Source organism: Calypte anna, chromosome 2, assembly GCF_003957555.1.
Source record: "Calypte anna isolate BGI_N300 chromosome 2, bCalAnn1_v1.p, whole genome shotgun sequence".
In the NCBI taxonomy this organism is placed as follows: Eukaryota; Metazoa; Chordata; class Aves; order Apodiformes; family Trochilidae; genus Calypte; species Calypte anna.
The window spans coordinates 61,707,803-61,722,235 of NC_044245.1; the positions used below are offsets into that span (position 1 = coordinate 61,707,803).

At 37.7% G+C, this 14,433-nt stretch overlaps 1 protein-coding gene across 4 annotated transcripts in view; it reads left to right on the top strand.

Moving 5' to 3' along the window:
* Positions 1–14,433, top strand: part of KIF13A (kinesin family member 13A) — a 109,512-nt gene that overhangs the window by 47,558 nt on the left and 47,521 nt on the right. For all 4 annotated transcript variants that reach the window (XM_030444231.1, XM_030444232.1, XM_030444233.1 and 1 more), the window contains exons 5-10: positions 5,221–5,313; positions 5,822–6,002; positions 6,935–7,022; positions 8,455–8,589; positions 9,091–9,203; positions 14,197–14,308. In XM_030444231.1, coding sequence (XP_030300091.1) covers positions 5,221–5,313; positions 5,822–6,002; positions 6,935–7,022; positions 8,455–8,589; positions 9,091–9,203; positions 14,197–14,308 — 722 coding nt within the window. The remainder of the gene's footprint in view (positions 1–5,220; positions 5,314–5,821; positions 6,003–6,934; positions 7,023–8,454; positions 8,590–9,090; positions 9,204–14,196; positions 14,309–14,433) is intronic.

A 14,433-nucleotide genomic window follows, 5' to 3' on the forward strand; every position in this document is an offset into this window, starting at 1 on the left:
TTTGTCAGTACTTGTCAGTGTGGCTAGGTTACAGTAGTTGTACGATGTGAGTGGTTGTGATTTTAAGTTCTTGTTAAGATTCTCTTAATTCCCATTTTAGAGAGATTCTTTTAAAATTGTTGTGCAGCGGAGCTTTTAATGATTCTGATTCCCATACATCTGAGTTTTAGTTTAACTGTTAGATCATGGAACCAATTGCAGTTTATTGCTGTCAAGATTTGCTTAACATGTTCTGGGTTGGAGGTGAAGCCATGAAGAGGCTGACTGTTCACTGTTGTACCTAACAACTTACTTATAGAATCATAGAATTGGTTGGAAAGGACCTCTGAAATCGTCAAGTCCAACCCTTGAACCACCGCTGCAGTTACCAGACCATGGCACTGAGTGCCACATCCAGTCTCTTTTTAAATATCTCCAGGGATGGAGAATCCACTACTTCCCTGGGCAGCCCATTCCAATGCTTGATCACCCTCTCTGTAAGAAATTCTTTCTAATATCCAACCTAAACCTCCCCTGGCACAACTTGAGACCATGCCCTCTTGTCTTGCTGAGAGTTGCCTGGGAAAAGAGACCAACCCCCCCCTGGCTACACCCTCCTTTCAGGGAGTTGTAGAGAGTGATGAGGTCTCCCCTGAGCCTCCTCTTCTCCAGGCTGAACAGCCCCAGCTCCCTCAGTCCTTCCTCACAGGACTTGTGCTGGATCCCTTCACAGCCTCCTTGCTCTTCTCTGGACCTGTTCCAGCACCACAATCTCCTTCCTGAACTGAGGGGCCCAGAACTGGACACAGTACTCAAGGTGTGGCCTCACCAGCGCTACTTGGTTCTAGCTGGTTTTGCCCTCTAAGGGGAGGAGTTCAAGAGCAGAAGTGATGTGTCATAATGTTGCAGTCATCACATAGCTGTCTGAATCTGTGCAAGTAGGAGACAAATACCCCTATTTCAGAATGTTGTGAACTAGAAATACTAGAAATGTAAAAACCAGACAGTAAAACTCATTTTTTTTTGTTACAGTATATCCTGAAGGTGTTTGCCACTGAGTGAATCTTAGGGGAGTCTGTAATTGCCCTTAAAGGGAATCTTGTTGGAAAGGGTGTGGCTGTTTTTCTGCCCCTCCCTTTTCCTGCTTCTGAGTCTCCAGTCTAGCAAATTTGAGAATGTTTAAATTTTAGTTGTAAAATTTGTATTTTGGAGATTGTGAGAACGGGTCCTAGAATTCTTCTGCAGTGTGTAGCTTTCCATAGGAATACTTGTAAATCAGATCTCCTAGTCAGCACCTGAGAAACTGTAATGAGATGACTTGGAGGAATACAAGGAAAAGAGCAAGGAGATGCAAGAGAGAATACTCTAATAGCTCATTATGAAAATGATGGCATTTATATTCTTGCATGTATGTACTTATCTTTGTTTTCAGGGACTTTTTTCAAAACCTTGCCTATTTTCCAAATGTAAATGTTCTAATAATTCATGCTGGCTTAGAGATTCCAGCTAAGATTTTCATGTACAGTTTTATGGGTAGGTAATGTGAAGGTTTTATTTTAGAATTCTTAATAATTTAATAACCACTATTAACACACCATTAGCACTGCCATACTTTGCTACCTTTACTTATTTTTGTATTTTTGCCAGTGAAATACCCAGCTATTTCAGTAGAGAACATATGAAAAGACGTTTCTGCTTCCAAATGACATTTTAAATGCCCTTGATGTGTAGTAACAGCACAAGCGTGGCATTTGAAAGTTACAGGGCTTGTATATCTTAACATGTAAATCTGAGAGGATAATGGGTTTCCTTTAGCTTTCATTTAAGTCAGATACCATTTTGAATGCTGAGATCTTCAGTGTTGTTGGTTTACATGTTTATGGAAGAAGGTCAAGAGCCATGTTGGAGTGCTGAACATGTGAAAATATTCAGTTTTGAGAGCTGATGGAGGAATTCTTGGGTCAGTCTCCTGCTGGAAGTTGTACTCTGAGAGATAGAGAGATACCAATTTGATCTTCTTTAGATTTTTCTGCTGTTGGCATCAGGCTTGCAGTTGTGCTTATCAAAATGTATAAATAATGCTTTGAAGTTATGAAGATGGCTGTAGCTGTCTGGTAAAAGTGGAAAAGGTTTCCATATTATCTTGAAACTCCTTTTCAGAATGCCTTCAGAACCAAGTGACATCCACCACTTCTGGTTGGCAGGGTTTCCCACCTTGCCACTCTAGAGACAGTGCTACGTGGGTAGCAGTGCTACTGAAGTTACAGAGCATCTAGCAGCATTGTTTGATAAGCTTTATCACTGGGTGATTCTAGGTTAACAATCTTGCTCCTTAAAGTAAAGGAAACAATACTATTTAAACTGTGGTCTGCAAGAACCATTCAGCAGGCTCTGCTCCTCTTACCTCAGAGGGATGAGAGACGAGATCCTGACCTTTGAGAAAATGCTCACTCTGGGCTTCCTGACAGCCTTGGGTTGGCTTTCCCCTTCTTGCCTGACTGCACACGTGTCAGGCACCCAAGGCTTGCCCATGTTCTACACAAAAGCTGGGAGAGACGAGAGTTGTTTCAGTGTCTGGCCTTCAGTGGCCTCTGTAAGAAGTTATATGGTCTTATCCAGCTGGAAGATTGGGAATTCCTGTCTCAAAGGTTGGTGTAGGGAAAATCCTTCTGTTAACTAAATAAATTAGAAATAGCGTGTGGGTTTTGTTTTGTTTTGTGTTTTTTTCTGTATTTCACCCTTTTCCTGTAGATTAATTTAGAGTCAAGTTAAAACCACAGCTTACCTCTTCCACTATGTGTCCGTGCTGAAATGCCCTGTATATAAGCAAAAGTATTAACTGAAGGTAGTATATAGCAAACCAGAAATGCAGTATTGTAGACAGTGGAGCCTGCACCATAAGTGCACATGAACATAATTCTGTGTAATACAGATTTTTTTAATCAGTTTGCAGACCCACTTATAAAATTAATGAGAGAAGCAGTGAGATTGCATAATGAAAAATTGCAAGGTCTTGTGGTTGATATGCTGCAACCCTCTACAGTGCACTGCATTAGCAAAATAATAAATAACTAACTGAAGTTTAATATTATATTCTTTTCTGTGAGTGCACTTCAAAACAAATTTTATTTTCTTCATGATAATTTGGTTACCAAAAAGATCATTCCTTAATGACTCGTGTGTCTATCTTTGCATTCCTGAGCTCTTAAAAACTAAAATCACTGTTTTAGAATTATGCATTTGTGTCCAGTTGACTTTGAGTTTTCGTGTTGACTGTTCGAAAAAAATTAATCTTCTGGAAAAAAATAACCCAGCTTTTCCAGTGAGATTCAAACTTGGTTCTTTTCTTGGTATTTAGCAGTGAGATGCTCTGTAGGTCTTACAGTTATTATGATTATGCAGAGTTTTATAACATTTTACTATCTTGTTTTTCTTGGGAAATGTGAAGGTTACCTTTTTGCTGGTGAGAAGAGGGTAATAAAAGTTTTTTCCTTTTCTGACAAAGTGCTTGATTCTCCAGTCACAATCATTGTGGAATATATATGCATTTTTCATGTGATGGTTGTACTCGGTTTCAGTCTTTGCTTCGTTTTATGTTCTTGTTTGGCAAGATTGTAAGTGGCTCCTTGCCTCTTTGATATTTGATAACTTAAAAATGTGCCCTCAGGTGCCGTTCTGAAATGTTGTGTATTTTTGTTCTGATTTTTGTGTGTTTTAAGTTCTTATTAAAACCTTCTCTTGTTATATTCTCTTCATGCGTTCTTCAGTAGTTTAGTGTTCTCCATAGCTATTTCCAGGTTATTGAACAATGCTTTCAATATAGATATAAAGTGATCATAAATGATCATAAGTCACAGGAGAACTGAATGAATGTGCATGGGCAAGGAGATAAGAGTTATTCTGGAGTATAGCAGATTCTTCCCTGGTTTTAATTCCTGTATTCAGCATATCTGAACTGTGTTAATCCAAGAACACTTCAGAATTTTAGAAATTCAACTGAAAAGATACACGAAGGCTATTTGATGGGACAGCACCCCACTACTTTTGCCTTTACACCAGAGAAGACATTAGGTTAAATTTAAAGGAAAATCAAAGTAATGTAGTATGTTTTACTCCTGTTTACATGTCTGTAAATCATTCCACAGGTTCTGCAGGAATTTTTTGGCTGTTAAGGTTCATAGGTTGTAAATGTACTCATGCAATGCATAAATGTATAGCTAGGTATTTTTTTTATGTCACTGTGTTCCCTTTCATAACTATGGAAGTCACTGTTGCATTCACTGTACAAAATAATTTACTGTAAATAACAACTGCTGAAACTAAATTACCAAAATGAGAGATGCAGCTGATCATAGCTGTTCAGAAAGTCACCAGGCAGATTAAAACCAAACACCAGAAGGTATATAAATACTGTCATTAGCTCAGCTCTGCTGGTTTCATGTACACACAGCTGGTTAATTCTCTGGTCAAAACTCAAAGCAGACAACCCATTAGCCCTCATGATAGTATACAAATTCTGGTTTTTCCTATTAAAAAAAACAACTGCTATTCCTGTTTTCATCTTCTACATCTGTAAGATTGAAGTGCATCTAAAATCTGCCTAGGAAACCATTTTCAGACTAAGAAATTCTGCAAGAGGTGTTTCAAACTACAGGTTTATCAGAATATATCCTCAAACAGCTCTGTTGAAGTCTCCCCAACTCCTAATATGCACTTCCCACCTAAATGTCATTGGAATGCTTTTATCTTGGTTCTAGCATCACCTTGCCACAGGGTGAATCATAATAGGTTATGGTGAAACCAGCCTAGTTCCCAAGAAAACAACTACTGCTATTTCTAGCATGATATTTGTTGTGCATCTAGTAACCTAGTTCACTAATGGGTTTCATTGCAAGAGTTACAGAACTCTTGGGTATAGTTTGTAATTAATGAATATTAATTTCAAAATTTACACTTAATACAAAATTTAGGCATCTGTGTTATTTTCTAAGCGTTCAGTTTATATGATATCTTCCAAATAACTGCTCCCTTCGCAGGAAAATAAGCAATATATTTAAACACAGAGACAGTTATTGGACTAGTTCCAGAAAAGTTTTGAACTTTTCACTCAGTTGTATGTAAAATAATTTGTTTATTGGTGAGCTTAATATTAAAAATGATTGGCAAACCTTTTTTCTTGCTTTCAGTAAATTTTAGTCTGTTATTGAATTTAAAATAAACTTTTAAATAATTATTTTCTAGGTCAAGAAGTGGTGTTCAAGTGCCTTGGAGAAGGAATTCTTGAAAAGGCCTTTCAGGGATATAATGCTTGTATTTTTGCCTATGGACAGACAGGTGGGTATCTTGTGATAAAAGGGAAGAGAAAACTTATTGTGCACATGGGGAATGTGAAGAAAAAATAATAAATATTAAGATAGATTCTATTAAAAAATAGTACCTTTTTATTATATTTGTATACCATAATGTTAATGTTAAGCATTTCATACAGCTGGGGATAATGTGAAGTTCTTAAAGTAGCTTTGTAAATATGCCCCTAGTTAATACTTGTTGGGACCACTTTCAAAGTCTAAAAGAAGTAGTTCATACCAAAGGCTCATTCAGTCTTTTGTGTTTGAGTGTGTTCAAAGAGGTCCCAGCTAATGGCCCTAGTGAATAAAACCTTTAAAATAATTTCTGTTTCCCTGTACCTTGTAGTCAAAAGAGTTAGCTATCTGTCTGGAATAGAATGTCATGTTGTATGGGCATCTGGAGGAAAACCAAGAGAATTAAAATGTGCTTCTTGAACAAATGAGTAGTTCAGAAACTGCAGTCTAAAACATTTTCTTCTCCTTTCTTCCTTTAGGTTCAGGAAAATCCTTTTCAATGATGGGCAATGCAGAGCAGCTGGGTCTGATCCCACGGCTCTGTTGTGCTTTATTTCAGAGAATCTCTGTGGAAGAAAATGAATCTCATTCCTTTAAAGTTGAAGTGTCCTATATGGAAATCTACAATGAGAAAGTCAGAGATCTGCTTGACCCAAAAGGGTGAGTAACTTCATCCCCACAGCCATCCTTGTTTTGGTCTGGAACTAGAAAAGTAGAAATCACATTTTGAAGTCGTTGAGAAGGTTTTTTTCCCAAATTTGTGTTTATATGAACTCCTTAGAAAGGGTTAGATAACAAACACCAGAAAGAAGAGAATATCCATGTAGAGCTTGGATATGAAGTTCTAACTGGTGTGGATCAACCATTATAATGAATATAAATACTGTATGAAGTAGTTTAGTGCCTATCTACAAGTAAATTCTGGGATATTTTTTGCCATATGATCCATACTTTATTCAGATAAGAATTTTCATCAACTAGAAGGTGTTTGAAGCTTATTTACAATCTGGTTCTGTTTTCCTGGTTTGAGCCTTTTGAATGTGGAAGCATAACACCTCAAAATATATTCATGATACTCATTCTTCTGTCTGGGCTACACAGTTGTACTGATTAGGCTGCCTGGCTTGTAGGTGTCCAGGCAAAAGATAGTTTGATGAGGTTTTTTGGGCTGGATGCTGATACATGTGATTCCTGAAAATAATTGCACCAGGTGAAGAAGTGTGCAAGTCAGTTAAAAAGGTAGATTTGAGACTCACTTGATATACATTAATAAAGTGTGGAAAAAGTCAAGAAGAATTTGCTTTAGCAAATTGGTGGAAGGAGGGGCGAGTGGGTTTTGTTTCCTTTTTTTTCAGCGTTCTTTCTGCCAAATAAAGCATTTCAAGTTTTGTTCCAATCACAAATTAAAAATAATTTATGTGTACGGATTAAAACCAATTAGATTAATTTGAGTTTTTATTATTAATTTGTTACAACAACCCTGGAAGGCTTCTGCTAGATAGAGGATTCTCATTATTTCATACTATAATTTTAGTTTTTCAATAAAGTTTACACATTAGTGGAGTGTACATAAAGTCTACTTTCTTTCATAGGAGTCGTCAGTCCCTTAAGGTCCGAGAGCACAAAGTATTGGGGCCCTATGTGGATGGCCTGTCTCAGCTGGCTGTTACAAACTTTGAGGTAAATCTCAAATACTGACAAGTTTACTAATAACACTCTGTACATAAGAAATAGAATTCTTACAAGAGCTAAACTAGCCTGTCCAGACATTTTGGTTCTTGAGTGTATATGATCTCTGGCAATTGCGAAGATCTTCTCTAGTGCTTCAGGAGCATTTATTTCATATAAAAGCTTCCAGTTTCCCTTTATGTTGGTTAAAAGTATAATAGTGGTATTGCTTTATTTAGCATTTTTCAGTGCATACAGGATGCACCAATTTTCTTAGACACAGGAAATGTAAGGCTTCTCAAATAAGAATATTAGTCTTCTAGTACTCCCTTTGATTTTGTTGTTGAATACCACCTCTTATTTCATATAGGGATATTTTTTTTTACAAGGATATGTAGTGATAGGATAAGGACAACTCTAAGAGGGTAGTTTTAGACTATATAAAAGAAAGAATTATTTTTTTTTTCCAGTGAGGGTGGTGAGACACTGGAACAGGTTGCCCAGAGAGGTGGTAAAAACATTCAGGGTCAGGTTGCATGGGGCTCTGAGCAATCTGATCTATTTGAAAATGCCCCTGCTTACTGCAGAGACCTTTAAAGGTCCCTTTCAACCCAAACTATTCTATAATAAATAAATCAGTATTGTAGAGGCAATTGAACTGCTGTAGCTACAGTGGAAATAACTAAAACTTGCAGTTGTATAAATTGCATAGTCCTTACTTTTCATAAGGAAACCTATTTGGAAATGGTTTTTAAAACTGTTCATTCTATGTTTAGTATTGTGTAGGAACCATTTTAGGTTTTTATCGTCTGGTTTTTTTCTTTAAGTACCTGTGCATATTGTAGAGTTACAAAAACTTCTTTTGCAGCTTCTGTGGTGAATTGCAGGCTTTGAAAGCACACTTCCATTATTAAAATTCTACGACATATTGTTCATGCCTACTTTTGTAAGATTACTTTTATGAAACTATCTTGGAAGTCTTTGCAAGCACATGTATCAGACTCAGCATAGTTGTCTTTTTTTTTTTTATGTCCATGGGAAGTGTACAGGCTCCAAGTGAGATAAACCTTGGAGGCAATTAAGTGAAGATGCTGTTAGTGCAATTCGGTAAAGAGATGCATTGTGTTAACTTGTGTGAGTAGATCTGTGCTGGCCTGATTACTGGAGTTAAAAAATATGATCTGTAATGCAGATGTTGCCAGCATATTTCAGCACCAGATAAGGAGAAAGTGCTTTGGATGTAGTTGCTGGGCTTTTAAGTGCAGCACTTAAAACATATTACATAGCCTCTGTACATCTCAAAACGTGCAAGGAATTTACTCATTACCTTACCTTTTTCCTCTTTCCCACACATATACATCCTTCTATTTAGATGAGGATTTTGTTCAGCAGGCACAAAATCTTGGTTTTATCCTGGCATAATTTTTTACTCTTTTTGCTCTAGGATATTGAGTCACTGATGTCAGAGGGAAACAAATCACGAACAGTTGCAGCAACCAACATGAATGAAGAAAGCAGCCGGTCTCATGCTGTATTCAATATTATAGTGACTCAGACACTTTATGACCTGCATTCTGGTGTATGTATTTCTCTTGATTAATTCATGAAGTTGTGGTAAACTCCTCTTCCATCCAAATTACCTCTTTAGCTGTGCTTCTGCCTTCAGTGTTATGGGGTCCAATAGTCAAAGTAATACTGGTGAGACCATGAGATTGAGAGAACCCTGAGGAAGCACGCTAGATGAAGCAAACAGTGGGATCACATTTTAAGACCTTATTGCCACCATGAAACCTGTCTTAGGTCTTAACTATTGCTGAGATTGGTATGTTTTAACAGTATGCTTTGCCAGTAAGGTTGATGTTACCATACAGCTGATTCTGGTTCAATAGTGCTTCAGCCCTATATATTTTAGTGTAAGATTGGCTTTTACAGAGCTAAAAAACCTCTTCTCTCATACCTCAAGTTTGATACTTTCAACTTTTATTATGAAGAACAGTGTTTCATGGTGTCAGTGTCAGACATCTTAGCACTTTGTGCTGATGTTTCTTAGCTGTTGTTCTCCCATCTCCCATCTATGCAGAATTCAGGAGAGAAAGTCAGCAAGGTCAGCCTGGTGGATTTGGCTGGGAGTGAGAGAGTGTCCAAAACAGGAGCTGCAGGAGAACGTCTGAAGGAAGGCAGCAACATAAACAAGTAAGACATACACAGGCTATGAACCTTAATCTTGCAAGAATCACTGTTGTTTCCTTGGCCTCATCTCGTGGTGTGCTTGTTACAAGTCAGCTCAAATTATAGACCTCATCAGAAGCAGTTTGATGTGGCTTTTTCAGTTCTCTGATACTGATAGAGTTCTTTAAGCTGCTCTCTGCCAAGCCCCGTGTGTTTCCTTACACTGGCATAGGGGACCTTGATTCATACTTGACTCAGATGAGGGCTGTATGAATTTTATCTGGAAAAAGTGACAGCAGCACTCTTTAATTAAGCATATACCTTTTGTGATTCATTTATACACCCTGTCCTCAGGCTCATGTGTTTGTCTCATCAACTGCTAAAGGAAGAATGCAAAGTTGCAGAGTTGAATGGCTTGGTTCCAACATGTATTAAAATATGTAAGAGTATAACTCACTGTTTAAAAAAACCAGATCAGAATGAATCTTTGTCAGTTTAGCAGTGCCTCAGGCATTTGTACACAAGCAATGACAAGTTTCGAGGCACTTTTTTTTACTGTAATTACCGTATTATTGCCCCAAAGCAAAAATTTAGCCCACTATTACTGTTGTCTTAAACACACTAATTCTCCTGGGAAAGGAGGAGTTTCACTGTTACATCAAAAGCTACTGCTTTTTCAGTTTAATTTTAAAATGTTATGAAATATTTTGGTATTTAAAGTGACAGCATAAAGTGTGTTTGAACAGCATTCATACTTTAAGTGATCTAAAATTACTTATTATTAGAGTTTGAACATGTTCACATGTTCTGGGCTAATTTCTAATCAACTTTGTGTTTAACACTGGTGTAGTCCTTGTGAAACAAAATCATGTGGCTCTGTTTGCCCAATGGCAGGTATTGCACCTTTATCCCATAGATTTCTAGTTAAGTTCAGATTGTTTTTACTAGAAAGTGTATTTGTATTTTGCATCAGAAAGGTGAAACTAAATATTTCTCTCTAATTCTTGGAAAGTAATTCAAATGCCGACTCTCCTAACATCTATTAACAAGCTGCAAGCTTAGCTATGGATAACAGATTTCTTTTTTTTGGGTCTTAGGATGTTTATTCAGTGTTAAACTTCTTGGGCATTGCTGCAGTAATGGAATGATATTTTGCCCATGCTGAACCTCTTTGACAACAGCAGAAGCAAGCACCAAACTTTCCTGTTTAAAAACAAAAGTGGACAGCTCTACATTTCTCATCAATTAAATTTTTATATGCTATAAATATGTATTACTTTCTCAATTTATTGTTTGCAATTAAAAATCTCTTTTGGAACTGGTAGGCAAGAGGAATCGTGGTGCTGTGCTTGGTGTCTGTCTTAGATTAGATGGTGTCTGTTAGATTTTTGCTGTTACTTGGAGATTTAATGAAACTTGTCTCTTACTGGAAGCCTCAAAATTCATATATACATCTTTTAGTAGACTAGTTTTTCAGAGAGCATTGTGCATTGTGTAAGATCTTTTGGATGTGATGAACCTTACTTATTAGGGAAAGACAGTAATCTTCTCTGGCAGGATACAGATAGGTGAACCACATACCTTGCTATGTTAGCTCTTTTTTTTTTAATTATTTTTTTATTCTTTTCTGAATAAAACAGTAATGTGGATTGGTAGCATGTACTATGTTTAATGAGATAAAAAATAGAGCTGGTCAAAATTCCCTGCCAAATAAATCTGCTATTTGCTGTATGTTTGATTGCCTTGAAGAAGAATGTGGAAATAACGTATTTGTTTTTATACTGAAACTGCATCGTGTGACAGTCACCCAGGCTCTTCAGGTTTCTCTGCTCTCTGTTCTGTGCATGAAACCTGGCTTAGGACTCTTGGTAGCTGCTGCTCCATCCCACAACTCATCCTGTTGTAAACACTCTTTTCTGTTTTGAGACAGCATGTTGCAGAGGGGAGGGGATAGATTGCTCTCCCACTTATTGAAACAGTGGAGAGTTGTGTCATACTGTTAACATTTTCATGAAGTTTTAATAAAGATTATGTCTGTTTTTTTTCTCAGAGCTGATGCACAGCTGCCTTGGTGAAGGTGCTGGGTGTCTGCTCTTTATTATTGATGTTTTGGGGGGATTTGCCACACATGACAGCAAAGTGGTATGTGCTTGTTCCTCCCCAGGCTGTACTAGTTCCCGTACCAAGCATAAAAATACAGGTGGTTAACAGCTCTGTGTGGTGTAGTCAAAGAATTTCTACAATACAGTAGTAGCAGGAAGCAGAATAAATGAGCTGTCAGTGGATAAGAATACTTTCTGTGTGCAGTCTGAAATCTTAGCTCTGATTAGTAAAATCATAGCTGTTTTCCTTTTAAATGGGGAACACACAAAGAAGCCTTTAAAATGTAGGCGAGGGAAGGAATGAGCCGGGACAGGTCAGACTCCAGGATGAAATGGAATTTGGTTGTAAATTGTACAGATATAGCTTGAGTGGTTGTCATTTGAGTAGAGAGGAATGGAGCTGCAGTGAGGAAGCACCACCTCCCTAAAATGCCACAAATTTGGGCCCTGAGTAGGAGTGTGCAAGCTTCTTACCCCTATTAGCAAGGGCAGCCTGGTCATGCTGGAGAAAGAGAAGTAAGGAGAACTGAGCGTACAGAGATGGCACCTTCCTGGGCTTCTGCACCTCGTGAGCTCACTCCCTGCTGCATCTGAACAGCCTCAGTCTGCTGTGCTATCTGCTGAGGTTGATTCATTGTATAGGTGGTGTGAGATAAGATCAAAGTAGTGACAGATCTTAGCATGAAGCAAAGCATCTGATGAGTCCTGTTGTTAGTTTGTTGGCTAGTCATTTCTTCTACTTCTTTCCTTTAAAAAGCCCTGTATTATGAAATCTCAAGCAGAATATGTAAATGACTCGTTTGGCTTTTATTGCAGATGTTTACAGTCTTAAAATCAGTAGTTATAGAAATAACATTTTTTTAATTCTGTGTAAATAAACTGTAGTTTATAATTTCCTGTTCATTAAAATACAGTACCCATAACTCAAAATGGTGTTGCAGCCCTATTGAGAAATAGTTTGCAGTGCTAGGCTTTTTTGAATCTCTTACGAGTGTCTTTTTCTTCCCCCTCCCTCAGTTTTTTGGTTTAGTTTTCATATTTCCTGTCATTTTAAGAGGGAAGAAGGAATCCGAGGAAAATAGGCCAGGGTGAATTTTTACTTTGCTTTCCTTGAAGATGAGACCCATTTGGAGTATGGTGGTGGTGCTGTTCAGTTGGGTGCTGTAGGAGGTTGCTATGGAGCAGCATACAGCATCCCGATGTTTGTTCTTTCATGTTTAGCACACTGTCATCTCTGTCTGTGGAGACCAAAGACTGGAGGCAAGAACAAATTCTCTCTCCCCTGTCTTTCCCCACAAGCTTTCAGAGGTTGTAAGGCTTTTGTTAAGATCACAAGCCATAACTAACTGTCCTTTATACTGTCAAATTTTCAGAGGTGAATTGGGAATTTATCCTGTAGACAAATTTAGAAAATGAGAGTGTTCTCTTGGGAGATCAGATTTCTTAATCTCTCTTTTAATTTTGTTTTCAAGCCTATGCTATATCTTCATTGCACTTTGTGCTATACACAGTATGGGACATCTTTTGTGACACATGTAGTGTTTCTTGTTACTCTACCCTCAGATTTCTTCCTCGAGTCGTCTTCTGCAACAGTTTTGTCATTTTCTAAATGTTATTTCTGAACCACTGGTAGTTTCAAGCAGCACTAAGGTCCTGTTACAAATATAGTACAAAAAATGCCTATCAGCTAAAACAGTACTATTTCTTTGAAAAGAAAACTCAGAAGGATAAAGTAGAACAGTACAATTAGAGATTTGCCTATCTAATTGCAAAGCTGCTGAAATTTTCCTTGGTAGTTATCAAGAGTAGCTGGTAATTGAGCATGAGTATGACAGACCAGGATGCTCTTGGATTTCAGCACTTTTAAAACCCCTTAGGCATCTGTTTAATCTTCTCAGGCTTCTGAACCATCTCATTATCTTAAACATACTCACCCCAAGAGCCTTGATGTCACTTAAAATTTACACAGGGTCGTGTTACAATTGGATTATATAATGCACAGATGCTTAACACATGTTGCTAATACACTTACCCTTGTTGGCAGAAGTGGTACGTGTACCAAAAGGAATGAAGTATCTGTATTTTCTTAACAATTCTAGAGTGGTGTTTGAGATGGCTGATCAGCAATCTGAGGGCTTTTATCTGTAATGGTTGTGCAGCATTTTTATAACTGGGAGATTGGACTATTCCACTCAAGTAGCTAGTGAGGCTCCACCTTAATTATAAATCAATTCACTTGTCAAGAGACCTCCTAATCAGTGTCTTCTGATGAGCAGTATCCATCCTCGGGTGAGGGCAGATTAGTTAGAGGATCACCAGGCAGACTGGTTCTCCTGGGCCACTGATGGCTTTGTCTTGAGGATGTCTCCTTATGGCTGGAAAATTGTTCAGTTTTAGTCTGTTGTTAAGCCAGTGCTCTTGAAACATTGTTCCTAGAGACAGGGCATTCTTGCTGTGCTGCCAGCACTCATTCCTAACAGTGTCACACAGCAGTGTCCATGATAGAAATATTTTTAGTCTCTGAGGAAAGGTAGATGTTTAATAACATACAGTAATTAATGTACCGAAGCCATCTGCTTTACATTTTTTGAACTATTTTAAATGCATGAATAATATTAGTCTTAGTCTTCCTGGAACCTGTTCTTAATACCAGATGAGATGAAACAATGTAGATAGCATTTTTTTCTTCCAGATGTGTAACTTTAATAAAAACACTGCTATGTTTGGAGCAGGGCAGTGAGCTAGCTGATCTCTTGTGGTCATTTCCAACTTAAATTATTCTGGTATTTAAAAAATCAGATGTGAAATTCTGCAGAGAATGGATTAAGCTCTTTACCAAATTCCCTTTTCTATGTTTTATATAAGTCTACTTTTGGAATATGTGTTAAAGCCATTCTGCTATGTTTCATTTATAGATCACTTTCAACACTGGGCTTGGTCATATCATCACTTGCCGACCAAGCAGCAGGAAAGGGGAAAAACAAGTTTGTGCCTTACAGAGACTCTGTACTCACTTGGCTTCTCAAGGTAATTAGCATTTTCTGCTCACAAGGTGTCAGCTTAATAGTTCAGTTTGTCAAATCATTGTAGCAAACAATATGTAGGGGACTTCTCATCCCTTTTAAGAGATAAGCTGAGGAGATCTCATAGCT